Source organism: Phyllostomus discolor, chromosome 5 (assembly GCF_004126475.2).
Source record: "Phyllostomus discolor isolate MPI-MPIP mPhyDis1 chromosome 5, mPhyDis1.pri.v3, whole genome shotgun sequence".
NCBI lineage: Eukaryota > Metazoa > Chordata > Mammalia > Chiroptera > Phyllostomidae > Phyllostomus > Phyllostomus discolor.
This window is the reverse complement of record NC_040907.2, coordinates 23,828,122-23,842,888: the sequence shown is the minus strand read 5'-3', so window position 1 is coordinate 23,842,888 and position 14,767 is coordinate 23,828,122. Positions and strand designations below refer to the sequence as shown.

Sequence of the window (14,767 nt, the reverse complement as noted above, 5' to 3'; positions counted from 1 at the left end):
CACATTAATGTTTCTCCTCCTCTCTTTCTCCCTCACTCCTCTCTAAAGTAAATAAATAAAATCTTAAAAAAAAAAAAAAAAAGCCTAGCACTATAATTTAAAAAACAGAAACTCCTCCCTGGAAGGGATTTCCTTCAAGCCAGTCTGTAGCTTCAAAGGCCCTTTCAGTAAGATAAAGGGCCCCATGCCCTGGCTGGTGGGCCTGAGTGGGTTGCAGGCCAGCCTACGAATTGAAAGGTCACTGGTTCGATTCCCGGCCAAGTACCCAGTTGGGGGCGTTCGAGAGGCAGCTAATCGCTGTTTCTCTCCCACATTAATGTGTTTCTCCCTCACTTCTCCTATCTCTAAAAATTTAAAATCTTAAAAAAAAAAAAAAAGGTAAAGGACCCTAAAAGGCTCCCTTATTCACCCAATCAGCCTGCTTGTAATAGAAGAAGCTAAGCAGCGGCAAGAAAGCCTAAGCAGGCCAGAGCCCGGACCCACCTTTAACGTGGTGAACAATGGTCACTATGTGCTGGGCAAACAGTTCCGAGGGGCTCCGCTGAGACTGAGCTGACTGTATGTGCTGGAAAATGGAACGAAATTCCTGTTCCTTTTTGTTGCTATGAACTAGATCCCGACAAAGCTTACGTTCCTGGGCCAATAAGCCACTGGGTCTGTGGGGGGAAAAAAAAACACAAGAAGGTCCAATATAACAAGATACATGTAAAGTCAGAACATTTAAACCCCAAATACGCAATGCATTTTTTCAGAGAGTTTTTACATTTATCCACAAAGTTCTTTAGATGAAGTATTAAACATCTTAGTGACTGTTTCGGGGGTCACTGCTGGTTTGTTTTTTTTAACATACTCAACAAATGGGAGTGCATTTTAAAAGATCAACTGGCTTGGCCAGCCAGGACCATTCAGTGAAGTGACACAATGAAGCAGGAGTGGGATGTGGCTAGAACGTGGCTCAGACCAACTTCCAAGAGACTGCGTAGTTTTTATCCCAGGTAAAAAGCAACCTGGACATCACTACTTTTTCCTGAAGTTCTCCTCTCACCCCCAGCCCCAGCTCTAAAAACTGCTACATCATTTCACAGTGAAGGCCTCTAGGAGTAGACTCTGGTAGCCTACTAAGATTGGAGGAATGGACCCTGGATGGCTCTACAGACAAAAGGCACCTAAATCGAAGTCAGGAAGGAACAGAGTGAAGACTAGAGGCAGGTGCGTGTGTATGCTGACTATAGATAGAAGAGGCAGCAGCATAGGGGACCCAACACCAAAGCCAGTCACTAAAGAAACACCCTTCACCACCCCGTGATCCTGATGCCAACACATAAGAAATCGCTCAGTGACACACACTCCCCACTGAACACAGGCACACCCGAGGGTACCAGCACTGACCCTCGGATAGCAGGGGAAACACAGGAGGGGCCTGTCTTGCTTTCTGAATGTCCTTAGGAAGAGGGGTTAGGAGACACCAATTAGGCCACTGAAGTCCCCATCAAGGGCTACACCTCACCTTGCAAGGTCCTCGTCAAAAGAGTCCATCCGGACATTGACTTGGGCCTCTCGAGTAATGGAAAAGGAAGACTTCCCTGAAGAAAAGTCTCCTTTGGCTCCTAGCTTCTCTCGGCTCTCAGAGGTCTTTCTTGTGGGAGGTGACGAGCTTTTCTCCTGGACTGCCTTGTAAGCAGTCACTCGGAAGTTCTTTTCAGGCACAAACCCCCTGTGCCCACTTTCGGTTCTCTTGAGCCCTCCCCGATCCTCCTTTTTGGATCTCTCTGAGAAAGACTCCTCCTCCAGCTCCTCGGTTTTCCGCTGCTTTTCCTTGCCGGGGGGCGCATACACGAGGCCCTCCCATTTGCCTGACTTCTCCTCCTCCTGGTTTTTGTTTGTGCCTGCTATGACTTTCGACATAAATTTGGGTTCATCATCAAACTCAGATTCTTTCCTTCCTTTAGCTTTGTCCTTATCTTGATCATCCAGGTCCTCCTTGTGGAAGTCAGCCATCTTCTTCTCAAAGTCATCTCGGAGCTTATACCTTTTGGGAGACTGGCTGCCCCGAAAAGGCTTCTCAGAATCAGTTTTGGAAGCAAACATATCAGATTTTATTTTCGAATCACTCATGCCTGTGTCAGAGAAGCTCCCTTTCTCTTTCATTTTCTCTTTATCAGTATTTGTTTGTTTCTGTTCCTTATCTTTTCCATTCTCTGTCTTCTGCTCATCTAGATACCTAGTTACAAAAACATGAGAGAGACACACAAGAGATTTCTTAAGCAACTTGATCTAAACATCACCACGTGGACTTGAGTTTTTGAATTTCTGAACTAAAAGATGCCTTGTGGATTACTGTGTTACCAAAAGGACTTTCTACTTGGTCACTTTCTATTAAATTTAGGGGAAAATATTTGCTCCACAGAGTTGTCTTATTTAAAAAACCATAAAGAAAATAACAAAGGTAACTTTTAGGATACTAAAAAGCAAAACCTACTTACCTGTAAGTGGTCTAGGAAAAAAAAAATTAAGGTCTTATCCAACCTTCACTCAGTCACTTACAATCTGCTTTCAGCAAACTTAACATAGAATGTTCAACCTTGGACTGTTTTGCTTTTATACAACTCACACTTGGAAATACAAGTCTCAAAAGAGACTTCAAATTTGCTTCAAGTCACCTAGAAGATCTAGATATGAAATATACTGCAAACACAAATAGAAACAAAATACATGTTAATTGAGGGGAGGAGCAAAAGTCATCCTACTCTTTCTTATGGAAAAGGAGAGCTCATGCCCAAGCCTTCTAACGACATCCACAGTTCTGGCAAGAAACAAAACTTACATTTTCAAGTAGACTTACTGAAAGCTGAAAAGTACAGATTCTGAATATCTCCTCTGTACCGTTAGTGAAGAAATATGGCACAACAGAATCAAAGGACAGAAGGACATCAAAGAATATGCTAACAAGAGAAAAGAAAAGAAAAAAAAAAAAAGAAAGAAAGAAAGAAAAAAAAAACCCTTGCCCAGTAATTCCCTCGTGACAACCTGGTCTCAGTGCAACGCCCGTTACGTCTCTGCCACCCCAAACCATACAACCAACCACACAAAGATTCGGGTTCCAACTCACCGTGCCACCCAGGGTACAAAGATAGAAGCACTCTTACATCCTCTCCTAACGCGCAGCGCAGCTGGCTCCTACTGGGACATACACCCACCTTGTGATTTTAAAACAAGGCCTTTCTGGACTAAGCCTTGGACTTTGCCATTCTGCCCAGTCTCCTCAACTGGAGGGTTGAGGGTGCAGCTCTTCACCCTGATGGGCTGATGTAGATCAATCACAGCAGGTGGTGGGTCTTAGGGGGTCTAACAACTCCAGCGGCCATTCATTTTGGCAAAGACCGTATTTTTTTGATAGCTGACCCACAACTCTCTACTGTTCTCTGGCTTACATTGGTAGAATCCAAGGCATATTTTAAATGTGAAAACATCATTGCAGAGTAGTCTAAAGAAACTTTATGCTGCAATACAAATTCAGGAAGGTAGGAAAGCTAGAGTTAAGATTTCCTTGGGTGACGCTTTTAAAGTTTGCTATAATGAAAAGTTTAGGAAATAGGAATTACCTTTTTACCGTTAATCACAGCTCCAATTTAGACTGTGTTACAACCAAACTGCCAGCTGGTAAGACAAAAACACAACCAGGCAGGGGACACCGGACACTTGCCTCTTTGTATAGGCTGCTCCTCCTGATGCAGCAGCCTCCTCCTTCTGAGATGAGCCGTATGTGGAGCCAGAGGCTGGTGGACTCTTACCCACAGGGCTCTTCTTGGATGGACTCAAGGACCCAGAGCCGTGGTCAAATTGACCTTGGTGTGTCCCAGCCTGGTACCCAGAACCACTCTGCAGACCTGAGCCCATCTGGGATGTGCTGGAAAGTGGAGGGCTAGGTTTTGGCACAGGACTAGGACGGGGAGATCGCCGTCTCACCACCACAGACTGCAGGGGGCTTTTCAGAGCAGGGCTCCGCTCCCGGGGACTCAGCTCAGACACTGCCGATGCCCGTGATGCAGAGCCAGTGCTGTAGGTGGTAGCATCTGCCCAGGGTTTCGAGCTCTCAGATGCTTTTGTATCTTGAGAGGAGCCTCCGGAGAACGTCTGCTCCTTGGCCTCTTCTCCCTGGTTATCCCCAGCAGCCTGAGATGGCCGGCTATCCTTGGAAGAGGACTTTTTCTCCTTTGCAGACTTGCGCTTAGAAGATTCAACTCGGCTGTGGTTGGAGGAAGAACGAGAGGATGAGGAACGCCTTGACCTGTCAGAGGAAGACTTATCAGAGTTTCTAGAATGGCTCCTGGACCGTGGCGAAGGCGATCTTCTCTTTGGGGACCGGGATCGGGAACGGCCCCGACGAGGACTGTATGCTTGTCGATAATTCTGCCAATTTGAGCGGTAGTTTCCATAGCCTCCTCGGTTATACTGGCCCCATGGATAAAAGCCTCTGTTGCGCCCACGGAAGTAATAGGGCCTTCTATAGCCTCTGTTGTGACCTCGGAAATCCCGATTCTGATATACTCTTGGATGATTCCTCTCTCTGTTATGAGCTGGAGAATATGATCTGGAACGAGACCTAGAACTGAAAGGGGACAGGGGTGGTGGGGGGGGGAAGAAATGTTTAAATTTTTGACACAAGCAGTTTTATTCATGAAAAACCTGCCAACAAAAAAGTAACATTTTGAAATTCCTGCTCACAGGATGCACACTTATTAAATCCTACTCCTTATGGGCCATATTAAATACAGAAACAGAGATAAGAATCCCTTTAATAAATGAGACACCAAGATTGCTTCGTTAATTTTATAGCACAGTTTAAATGAAGATATGTTTATAGTGAAAAAATATAAAACTCTTCTTAGTGCAGTAAACTGAACAACAGCCATTTTACTACAGGATACTAATTGCTGAGAGCCCACAGTGCCCAGACAGGTAATAACAGTTCAGGTCCTTTGGCCTCTATTCTGTTACAACATACCACTCCCCATTTTATTCACCTCTCACTGTCCTTGCAGGGCTGATTTCTCAGATTCCACTAAGACCTGGGTTTGTAAAAACACAGTAACAGGTCTAAATCAAAGACCACTTAAATAGGAACTTGGAGAACATATCTGTTCAAAGCTTACAGAATTTTTCATTGAAATCAGTACAGCAAAGCATACAAATATTAGTTTTAGTTTTTTACTGGGGACCTAGAAATGTTCTCACTATTTAGGTCAGTTTCTGTGGCTCAACTACAAGATATTACCTAGGTGCCACATGAGGGCACCATCTGACTGTAGACACCCAAGTACACAGGAGATTAGCAAAGAGAAACTACAAAACAACACCCCACCCATACGTACCTTTTAAGTCAACCTAAAGCCTAAACATGTTCTTTATTGTTTAAAAATATAGAACTCTTAACTTCGGCAAAGGTACATTTCCAGAAACACGGGTATTCAACTGTAACCTAACTTGGTTAAAATTACATGTCCATGAACATCAGGCTTGTCAATGACAGGCAGCTTTGTTTCCATCAAAAAGTCAAAGACTGGATTTGTTGGTGTAGAAACCCACTGGGGCTCTTGGATACCACCTGTCTTGTCAACTATGATATGGATCATTAAGATTAATCACTACTCCTAAGTAGTTAGCTAGAAATATGTAAAATTACTAGAAAATGCTTTCCAAAAGTATTCTCTTTACATATACAATAAAACCTTCAGTTACGCAGCAGGCCTGACTGGAAACAGACTGTTTTATAAATAACTCCATTTAGCAAATGTGACAGGCTTTAACAGCTAAAACAAAATAGTATTTTTAAAAAGAAAGTTATATTAATTTAATCTAAAGAAGATAAAGTGGGGTTGGTTTTCTACTACTTTTATTACCTGCAATGCTCAGGTCCTTTACCCCAAGAACAAAAGCAACTGGCAAAGACAATGCATTATGCTGCTGGTTAATGATTGCTATTTAAGTACAATAAAAAAAAAAAAAAAAAACTTACCTTCCACACTTCTCATTCGAAAACAGTACAGTGTAAGAAAAGAAGGAAGAGGCAGAGGCAGGCTATGAAACTGAGTATGACCCAATTAAATGGCTATACTTGAGGGAGGTGATGTACCATCCTCACTAAGGAGGGTTTAATTCACGCGCCCATCCTCAGAGGCTACTGCTGCTTCTGTCACCAATTACTAGTGAGGGCCCTGTGGCAAACTGCATCCAAACCCGCAGTCACTGCACAGATGCAGGAACATGAGCCTCTGCAGATTGCAAATGAGGTTATTTACAAAAAGTCACTTGAAAGGATACAGTCTGTGAAATACAAGGAAACAATCAAATTTCACCAATTCTGTAGAACTCAGAAGTTAAATTAATTTAAAGGCATGGTTTCTCAAACTCTCTGGATAGTACACTTTCCTTGTAGGAGAAGGAAAACAAAAGGAAAAAAATCATGAAACAGATAAGCCAGAAATAAGAATTGAGCATCCAGTGGCAAATTTATCTGTTTCTAAAAAACAGAGAAGTCAGACTAGAATCAAGTATGAAAACATGTTTACTTGTGGAGAAATTCATCCAATAATGATCTTCTAGGAATAAGATAGCACATAAAATGGCTCTAGACCTACCGCAGCACATATTGCCTGCCTAAGATATTTCTCCCTCATTTGCCAAGTCAATGACGCCAAATGATTGGTAGAAAAAAGGAAAGGGTTCTGTCCAGACAGATATGCCCCGAGTTCCAGTTATCACAAATACTTCAGAGGTGGTTAACATTTCTCAATCTGTGTCAGTTCGTTTGTCTCCATCTTGGTTGTATAGCCTCTTGTTTTTGAACCAATTACTTAGTTTCCATTTACTACATAGAGCTTTAAAATGTCTTTGCTCAAGTCTTTGCTCAGTTCCAAAGCCTTGACAGTAATTTCCTGACATAGGTATAAATTTATTCAGTGGGTTTTCCCTCTTCTTCTTCTTTTTTTTTTTTTTAAAGATTTTATTTATTTATTTTTAGAGAGGGAAGGGAGGGAGAAAGAGAGAGAGAGAAACATCAATGTGCGGTTGCTGGGGGTCATGGCCCGCAACCCAGGCATGTACCCTGACTGGGAATCAAACCTGTGACATTTTGGTTCACAGCCTGAGCTCAATCCACTGAGCTATGCCAGCCAGGGCTCCCCTCCTCTTTTTTTGTTGAGACTGAAAAGATGGGATAAATTTATTTATATAGACTCTGACACAACTGGGTAACTGACAGACTATCTAGTCTAGGGCTTGAACAAAGTTTGGGAAAATGCATGGCCCAAAAAAACATGGGGAGGGGGGGGCGTGAAGAAACCTAAGAACGGTTACCCTCAGCTGTAATGTCATCTTGGAAAAAAAGTCTATTATTTCTTTTGTTTTGAGGGAGAGACTCAAGATTTCTAACTTCCTGTTCTACATTATATTGGAGTCATCAGTACTTATGCACACCTGCTTTCTGTTCACCGTCTGGTCTGAAATTAATTTTCAGGAAGGCTTCTCACAGACCCCATTTAAGAAATTAATTTGTTCTTATTAGGAGGCAAAAAAATTCCCACCATTTGTTTAATAGACTTGTTTAGAAGTACCATAATTTCCAACTATAAGACACACTCCCCCTCAAATTTCAGGAGGAAAGGAGTACATCTTATAGGCCAAATGTAGCTTGCCTGACTCACGGGGGGCAGGGAGGTGGACGGCCGGCAGTGGAGCGGGGTCACAGGTTATTAAATATTCTACCACATTTCTTGCTTCAAAAATTTCTTTTCCTATTTTCCTCCTCTAAAACCTAGGTGCATCTTGCCCTAGCTGGTGTAGCTCAGTGGATTGGGTGCGGGATGCGAACCAAAGAGTTGCCGGTTTGATTCCTAGTCAGGGCACATGCCTGGGTTGCAGGCCAGGTCCCTAGTGGGGGCCATGTGAGAGGCAACCACACATGATGTTTCTTTTCTTCTCTTTCTCCTTCCCTTCCCCTCTAAAAATAAATTTAAAAAATTAAAAAATAAATTAAAAAATAAAATAAAACCTAGGTGCTAGGTGCTCTAGTCCTAAAAATACGGTACTAGTGAACCATCAAAAAGAAAACTTATAACAACAACTTCTCCTGAGGTTTACTCTAAATTTCATAATCAATTCATTTAAGTAAAGAATTCTGGCCCTGGCCAGCGTGACTCAGTTGGAGCATTGTCCCATAAACTCAAAGATCATGGGTTCGATTCCTGGTCAGGGCACATACCTGAGTTGCAGGTTCCATCCCTGGTGGGGGAATGTACAAGAAACAGCTGATGGATGTTTCTCTCTCACAACAATGTTTCTCTCCCTCTCCCTCCCCTCCATGGTCCCTCTCTCTAAAATCAATAAGTGTGTCCTCAGGTGAGGATGAAAAAAAAAAAGAATTTTAGAAACTTATCAGAAATAAACAGGAGGGGATTCCAAGTTGCAAAAACTGAGAAATTACCTTCCTGCTTAGTGCAATTCTGACAAAAAACAAAATTGTGCAGAGTCCCCTTTTGGTATTTAACACATCAGTATTTCTTTCCCTAGTGCACATACAGAAACTTGTATCTACTGAAAGGTTCTCAGCTACTCACAAAAGAAAATTAAAAATCTTAAAGAATGAAAGACCCAACTCAATACATATCAAGAGGAAAAGACGCAGGAGGTCTGGCCTCCTATTCTAAGACATAATTGAAATGAGGAAATAAAAAAAAAAAAAAAAAAGAAAAAAGAAATGAGGAAATACCACCTAAAGGTGTGAAAACTGACAGAATTAAAGAATATTAGCAAGATTCAAAAGAATTATTTGCATATTTGCACATTTAATAAGAAGACAAAGTGATGTCTACAATAGTGATTTTAGATGTTTTACAGTTTTAAGATGAGTTTACTGAACAGATGCAGCCTGTTAGTAACAGGCATATCAGGCGTATACAAATGACTCCTGATGAAGTGTTTTAAGGTTTACTTTAGTGGGATAAGACTTCCTTTCCCTGTAATGTTGATCATACTATTAATTCTCTTAGCTATCAGCCATCTTCTCTTTCCTGATGAAAATAAACTGGTCCAAGCCTCCAAAAAATAAAACTACATTGAAAAATAATCAGCTGTAGAGGTTTGAAGCAAACAGCTCAAGTTTTTTTAAAAAATGCTCTTTCTTCCGAAGTAGATGAGAAATAGTATGTGCTGGCAGAGGAGAAAAGGAATTAGGCAAATAGTATAGCAAGGAAAGTTGATCTGGATTTGTAGCATTTGAAGAAACCTGGAATATCTTACAACCCAACCTCCACTTCAAGCCAATCCTCCCGCCCACAAGCATTTCACATTCACAGAAAGAGTCTAACAAAAGACAACCTCAATATACAATCACACCTACTTACCTCAGCCTGCGCTTCCTTGAACGAGAGATAGATCGACTTCGGGATCGAGACTTCGAAAATGAACGAGAACGAGATCTTGATGCAGATCTTGAGCGAGAAGAACGAGATCCAGACTTTGATTTGTTTGTTTTTGACATCTCTGAAGAAAGGGTCAGTCACTTTTCAATTACACCTAATATAAGAAAATAGATTCAAACGAATGAGAGGGTTCCTTTGTAAACTTGAACTTCTCTGGACACTTAGAAACAAACAAACAAACAAACAAAGATGAAATAACTGATTAAAACACTCTGATCTTTCATCAAGGAGGATTTGACTCCTAAGCCAGTAAAATGGAAAACTTGGCATGTAACTCAAATTGGGGAATGCTATAAAACACCAGCAAAAATGAGGAGAGCTAGCAACATTTAGTGCAAGGTCTTTTCTTAATATGCAAACAAGTTCTGTGAACTAAGTTAGACAACCTGAAATGACCTGGGACAAGTCTGTCCCAGTTCTAACAAAAGAAACCATATGCAATGGTATGTTGGTTATGGTCTATCTTGGAAATGGCACACATCTGATCATTTCTCTAATCCCTGGACCTTAAAGTCATAAGGCATATCCTTAATATTTACCTCCAAGGAAAAGGTTTTAAGCCCTGGCTGGTGTGGCTCAGTGGACTGAGCGCCAGCCAACCTGTAAACTGAAAGGGTCATTGGTTCGACCCCCAGTGAGGACACATGCCTGGGTCCCACAGGTCAGGTCCCCTCAATCAATGGGAGGTATCTCTCCCACATTGGTGTTTCCCTCACTTTTCCCCTTCATTCCCCTCTCTCTAAAAGTAAATAATTTTTTTTAAACGGAAAAAGTGCCCCTGGCTGGCGTAGCTCAGTGGATTGAGCTCGGGCTGCGAACCAAAGTGTCGCAGGTTCAATTCCCAGTCAGGGTACATGCCTGGGTTGCAGGCCATGGCCCCCAGCAACTGCACATTGATGTTTCTCTCTCTCTTTCTCCCTCCCTTCCTTTTTTTTAAGATTTTATTTATTTATTTTTAGGGAGTGAGGGGGGGGAGAGAGAGAGAGAGAGAGAGAGGGAGAGAGAGAGAGAGAAACATCAATGTGTGGTTGCTGGGGGTTATGGCCTACAACCCAGGCATGTACCCTGGCTGGGAATCGAACCTGGGACACTTTGGTTCCCAGCCCGCGCTCAATCCACTGAGCTACGCCAGCCAGGGCCCTCCCTTCCCTTTCTAAAAATAAATAATAAAAATAAAATCTTTAAAAAAAAGATTTGAGAGTTAAAAAAAAAGGAAAAAGTTTTAAAAGTGTAAGAGTATTCTCAAATATTTTAATACCACAACATGTACATATTGTATCCTATAAAATACAGGATATTAATTCATAAACATAGGACTAAAGTAATTTATAAAGTGAACCACATTACTTTCTTCTGGCATCAACCTTCTTTTAGGGTTATTTTTTTCCCCATAAAAAAACCAAAAATTTTTTTTGCTTTTCCCCCACTACAGGAATGAACAGAGCCTCAGAGTTGCCCTACCAAGTGACCACTGGGTTTGGTCAGCAAGGTACATTGTCAAGGTGACTCATTTATCCTTCTTTATTTAGTACTAGAACTTTGGGCTTCTCCAAGAAGCAAAAATTTAAAGTGCTAAAAGCATGTGTCTACCAAAGACCAGGAACAGTAAGGATCAGCAGAAGATTACAAAGTTAAGAAATAGCCAGACCAGGCCAAAACTCTAAGGATTGTGAAGGGAAAATAATATAACCAACAAGTATTTCACCCTCTCCTACCTCACAGATTTTTTTGGGGGGGGGGGGGTAATTCAGATCTCAGCTCAAAAGCTATCTGCTCAGAGGTTTGCCCTGGCCACCCAATGAAAAGGAACTACCCAGTCTTTCTCTAGGGTCTAATCCAGTACCTTGTTTTTTCTCTTCAGAGAACACAATTCAGTACTTGGAAACTACCCCGTTTACTTTTTTGTTTTTCCATCTTTGCCCAACCACGAAGAGAAGGTAAGCTTTCTACCAGCAGAAATCTCATCTTTCTTATTTATTTAACACCCAGAAGCACTAAAATAAATGACAAATAGAGACTAGCCTTCACACTTCCCTAAGCAGACAGAATCAGTCAGGCATACAACTAAAGCTTAATCCAGCTCATTTTGCCAGGCTGCACTGACCTGTGCCATTTCTTGCTTATGCCTTTGGGGGGGACGAGGGGGAATCAAACAAAACTTGGACTGTTTCCCAAGGTTTGTATGAACCAACCACTGAATATTCTGTTATAATCGATCACTGAGAAGAATCATCACTGTTTTCTCACCATATAAGCTGCTTTGTAACAATAGACCTCTAAGCCTCATTCCTTGTTTTGGTTTGAGTGCTCCTGGTTTGCAAACTGTCTTTTTGGTGTGTGCACAATAAACTTCTACTAATAACTGTTTCAGCCTTTAATTGGTTTTACTTCTGTTATTTATGAACTGTTTTTAAAAATTTTATGAACTTAATTTTGTCCTCAAAGACAGCATCATTTTTAAAAAAATATTTTATTTTACTTATTTTTAGAAAGAGGGAGGGAGGGAGAAAAACATCGAATTGGCTGCCTCCTGCACACCACCAACTGGGGACCTGGCAGGCAACCCAGGTATGCGCCTTGACTGGGAATTGAACCAGCTTATTTTCAGTTCGTAGGCTGACACTCAATCCACTGAGCCACACCAGCCAGCACAGAGGGCATTATTATGTCCCATTTTACAGATTTAAAACCAGCCAACCTGGCTCCAAGCCAGTGTTCTTAACCACTATTATTCCACACAGAAGTCATTCACAGATCCATAGAACTAATGAATATGAATCTTCCCCACTCTCACCAAGTTTAGGACATGGTAAAGGAGGCAAGAGACAAAATGAAAGGTGATATTTGTTTCTAATTATTATATTCAAGTATTATAGGTTTGAATTTTAAGAACTTCTGGAAAGGCAGAAAGTCCAGGAAGCTGCTGTAACTCCAGCTTGTAGGGGAAATAACCATAATCTAAGAGACACAATTGAGGGAGGTCTGAGAAACTGCTAGTGAGCTAGAGACAACAGGTGATGAGGAAGAGGCCGCTTAATGAGGACACCACAGACCTCTATAGCCTAGATCCTGCCAAAAGGATCAGGCTGTTGTGTGCTCTACTGAGGTCAAAGATACTCTAATTTGGAACTGATTTTTTGGCAGCAGTGTCACTGTACAAAGCCAGGGTAGGGGGATAAATTACTCAGAGATAGGAGTTGGAAGTGTAATGAGCAATTTACAGAAACTGAATGCTGAAAATACATTTTGTTTTGCTGGTTGACCTTCAGCATAGTTTGGGATTCTGCGGGTTCATTCTTGCTGAATAAGCACTTTTTTCTGTCACAAGCTTAGGGATATCTTTGCCTAGCAACACCTCTGTCCCATCTTCGATTTTAGCTTGGGTCAGAAATAAAAATCTTTGAGATCAGTTACACAACACATGGAGAATATCAAACTTTAAAAGAAAAAAGGTAACAGTTAGTGGGAAAGTAAATACTCATTCCAACCCTCAGAAATTAGAAAAATAAAAAGTTAATTTTCATTAAGAGAAAAAGCTGTCACCTAGACAGACACAGAACTGAACTTAACACATCTACGAATTTTAAACTTACCAGAATTGACATGTATACTTGAGAGTGGCAATACTGCAACACCACCCCCACTCACACTCCTGGAACTTCTTTAATGTGAATTAAAACTGACTTATTTTTAGCCCTGGCTGTTATGGCTCAGTGGATTGGTGGCGGACTGTAAACCAAAGGGTCGCCGGTTCAATTCCCAGTTAGGGCACATGCCTGGGGTGCGGACCAGGTCCGCATTTGGGGGCACACAAGAGGCAACTGCACAATGAGGTTTCTCTTCCTCCCTTCCCTTCTCCTCCCTCTAAAAATAAATACATAAAAATATGTAAAAAAAATGTTTATTTGTCTACTTTTAGAGAGAAGGGAAGGGAGGGAGAAAGAGGGAAATATCGATGTGAGAGAGAAACATCAATCGGCTGCCTCTCACATGCGCCCAACCAGTGACAGAACCAGCAGCACTGGCATCTACCCTGACTGGGAATCACACCGATGACCTTTCACTTTGCATGATGATGCCCAAACAAATGAGCCATACTGGTCAGGGCTGAAAACTAATTTTAAGAATGTCATTATACCTTGAGAATTAAGTGAAATAACTTTGGATGATACAAACCACAGCTGCAAATAAGTGCAACAATTCATTCAAGAGGACTCTATCTAGGCAGTGGGTAAACAATGCTAAATAAAAGTAGACTTGATTCCTTGCCTTCATGGAGCTTCTAATCTATGTACACAGACAAATAAGCAAGCAAGCAAAATTGCAGGTACAAACTCTGAGTAAGAACTAGGAAGAAGACAAAGAACACACACTGGCAAACACATGCAGTGTGGCAGTCATGTAGATAGGATGGTCAAGCAGTGACATTCAAGCTGCTACCTAAAGATGAAGAAAGAATAAGTTGGAAAAAAATAAAGAAAAATGGGAACACATGCACAGTGGCCAGCCATGTGTGTGGGTTTTCCATGCAGAAACTAATACAAGAGGTTTCACTGATCTTATTTATCTTCAGTAATTTAATGTTGACATTCCATAGCTGTTCTCATCTGTATTTCTTTATTATTCAGGCTGAACATATTTTCATAGCAGTTTGCTATTTTTTTTTAAAAAAGATACTTTGATAGAGCAAATCTATCCACTATAGTGTTATGGCAACATTATAAATTGTAAAGACAACACCAATAAAAGATGTTACCTGTCATACTTTATATGCAAACAGTATCTTCATATCTTTAGAAAAATTGTCAAAAAGAACTCAAGTCTTAACCATAAATGTGCAGAAGTCTTTACCTGTTCTGGACCATAAGCCTTACTCATAATAATTAAAATAATTTTCTAATTTAAAAAAAAGAAACAAAAAAAGCAAGTCACATAAAAAGAAAGGGAAGTGTCCCAAAGATGTGAAGTTTCTTCTCTCAACATACACAAATATATAATATATATTTTAATCTAAGGTAGAGATAATCATAACTAAAGCCAGCTAATCAAATTATCAAAATTCACTCAAAACCACTCACAATTCTATTTTGAAGGCCTTCACACTTCATACAAACAGAGCTTTTCCCACTTCTGACATTCCTTCCATGTCCATGCTCAAAAAACATAATGGGAAGTGAGACAGATAACTACTATCTCAGAAGTCAACTTAGCACCTTTTACATGTTACAAGTCCCTAGTGTTTTGTTTCTGTTCAAACTATAATTTCCCCAAAAGGAAGTCTTGCTTCT

At 41.0% G+C, this 14,767-nt stretch overlaps 1 protein-coding gene across 4 annotated transcripts in view; it reads right to left on the bottom strand.

Annotated features, from left to right (window-relative positions):
* THRAP3 (thyroid hormone receptor associated protein 3) overlaps positions 1-14,767 on the bottom strand; it is a 62,868-nt gene that overhangs the window by 10,791 nt on the left and 37,310 nt on the right. For 3 of the 4 annotated variants that reach the window (XM_036025775.1, XM_028512075.2, XM_028512076.2), the window contains 4 exons: positions 9,402-9,573; positions 3,704-4,609; positions 1,508-2,221; positions 484-656 (listed from right to left, as the gene is read on the bottom strand). In XM_036025775.1, the coding sequence (XP_035881668.1) occupies positions 484-656; positions 1,508-2,221; positions 3,704-4,609; positions 9,402-9,538 (1,930 nt within the window). In that variant the 5' untranslated portion in view covers positions 9,539-9,573. Of the gene's footprint in view, positions 1-483; positions 657-1,507; positions 4,610-9,401; positions 9,574-14,767 lie in introns of all 4 variants that reach the window. The other variant, XR_003684603.2, reaches the window with a different exon arrangement.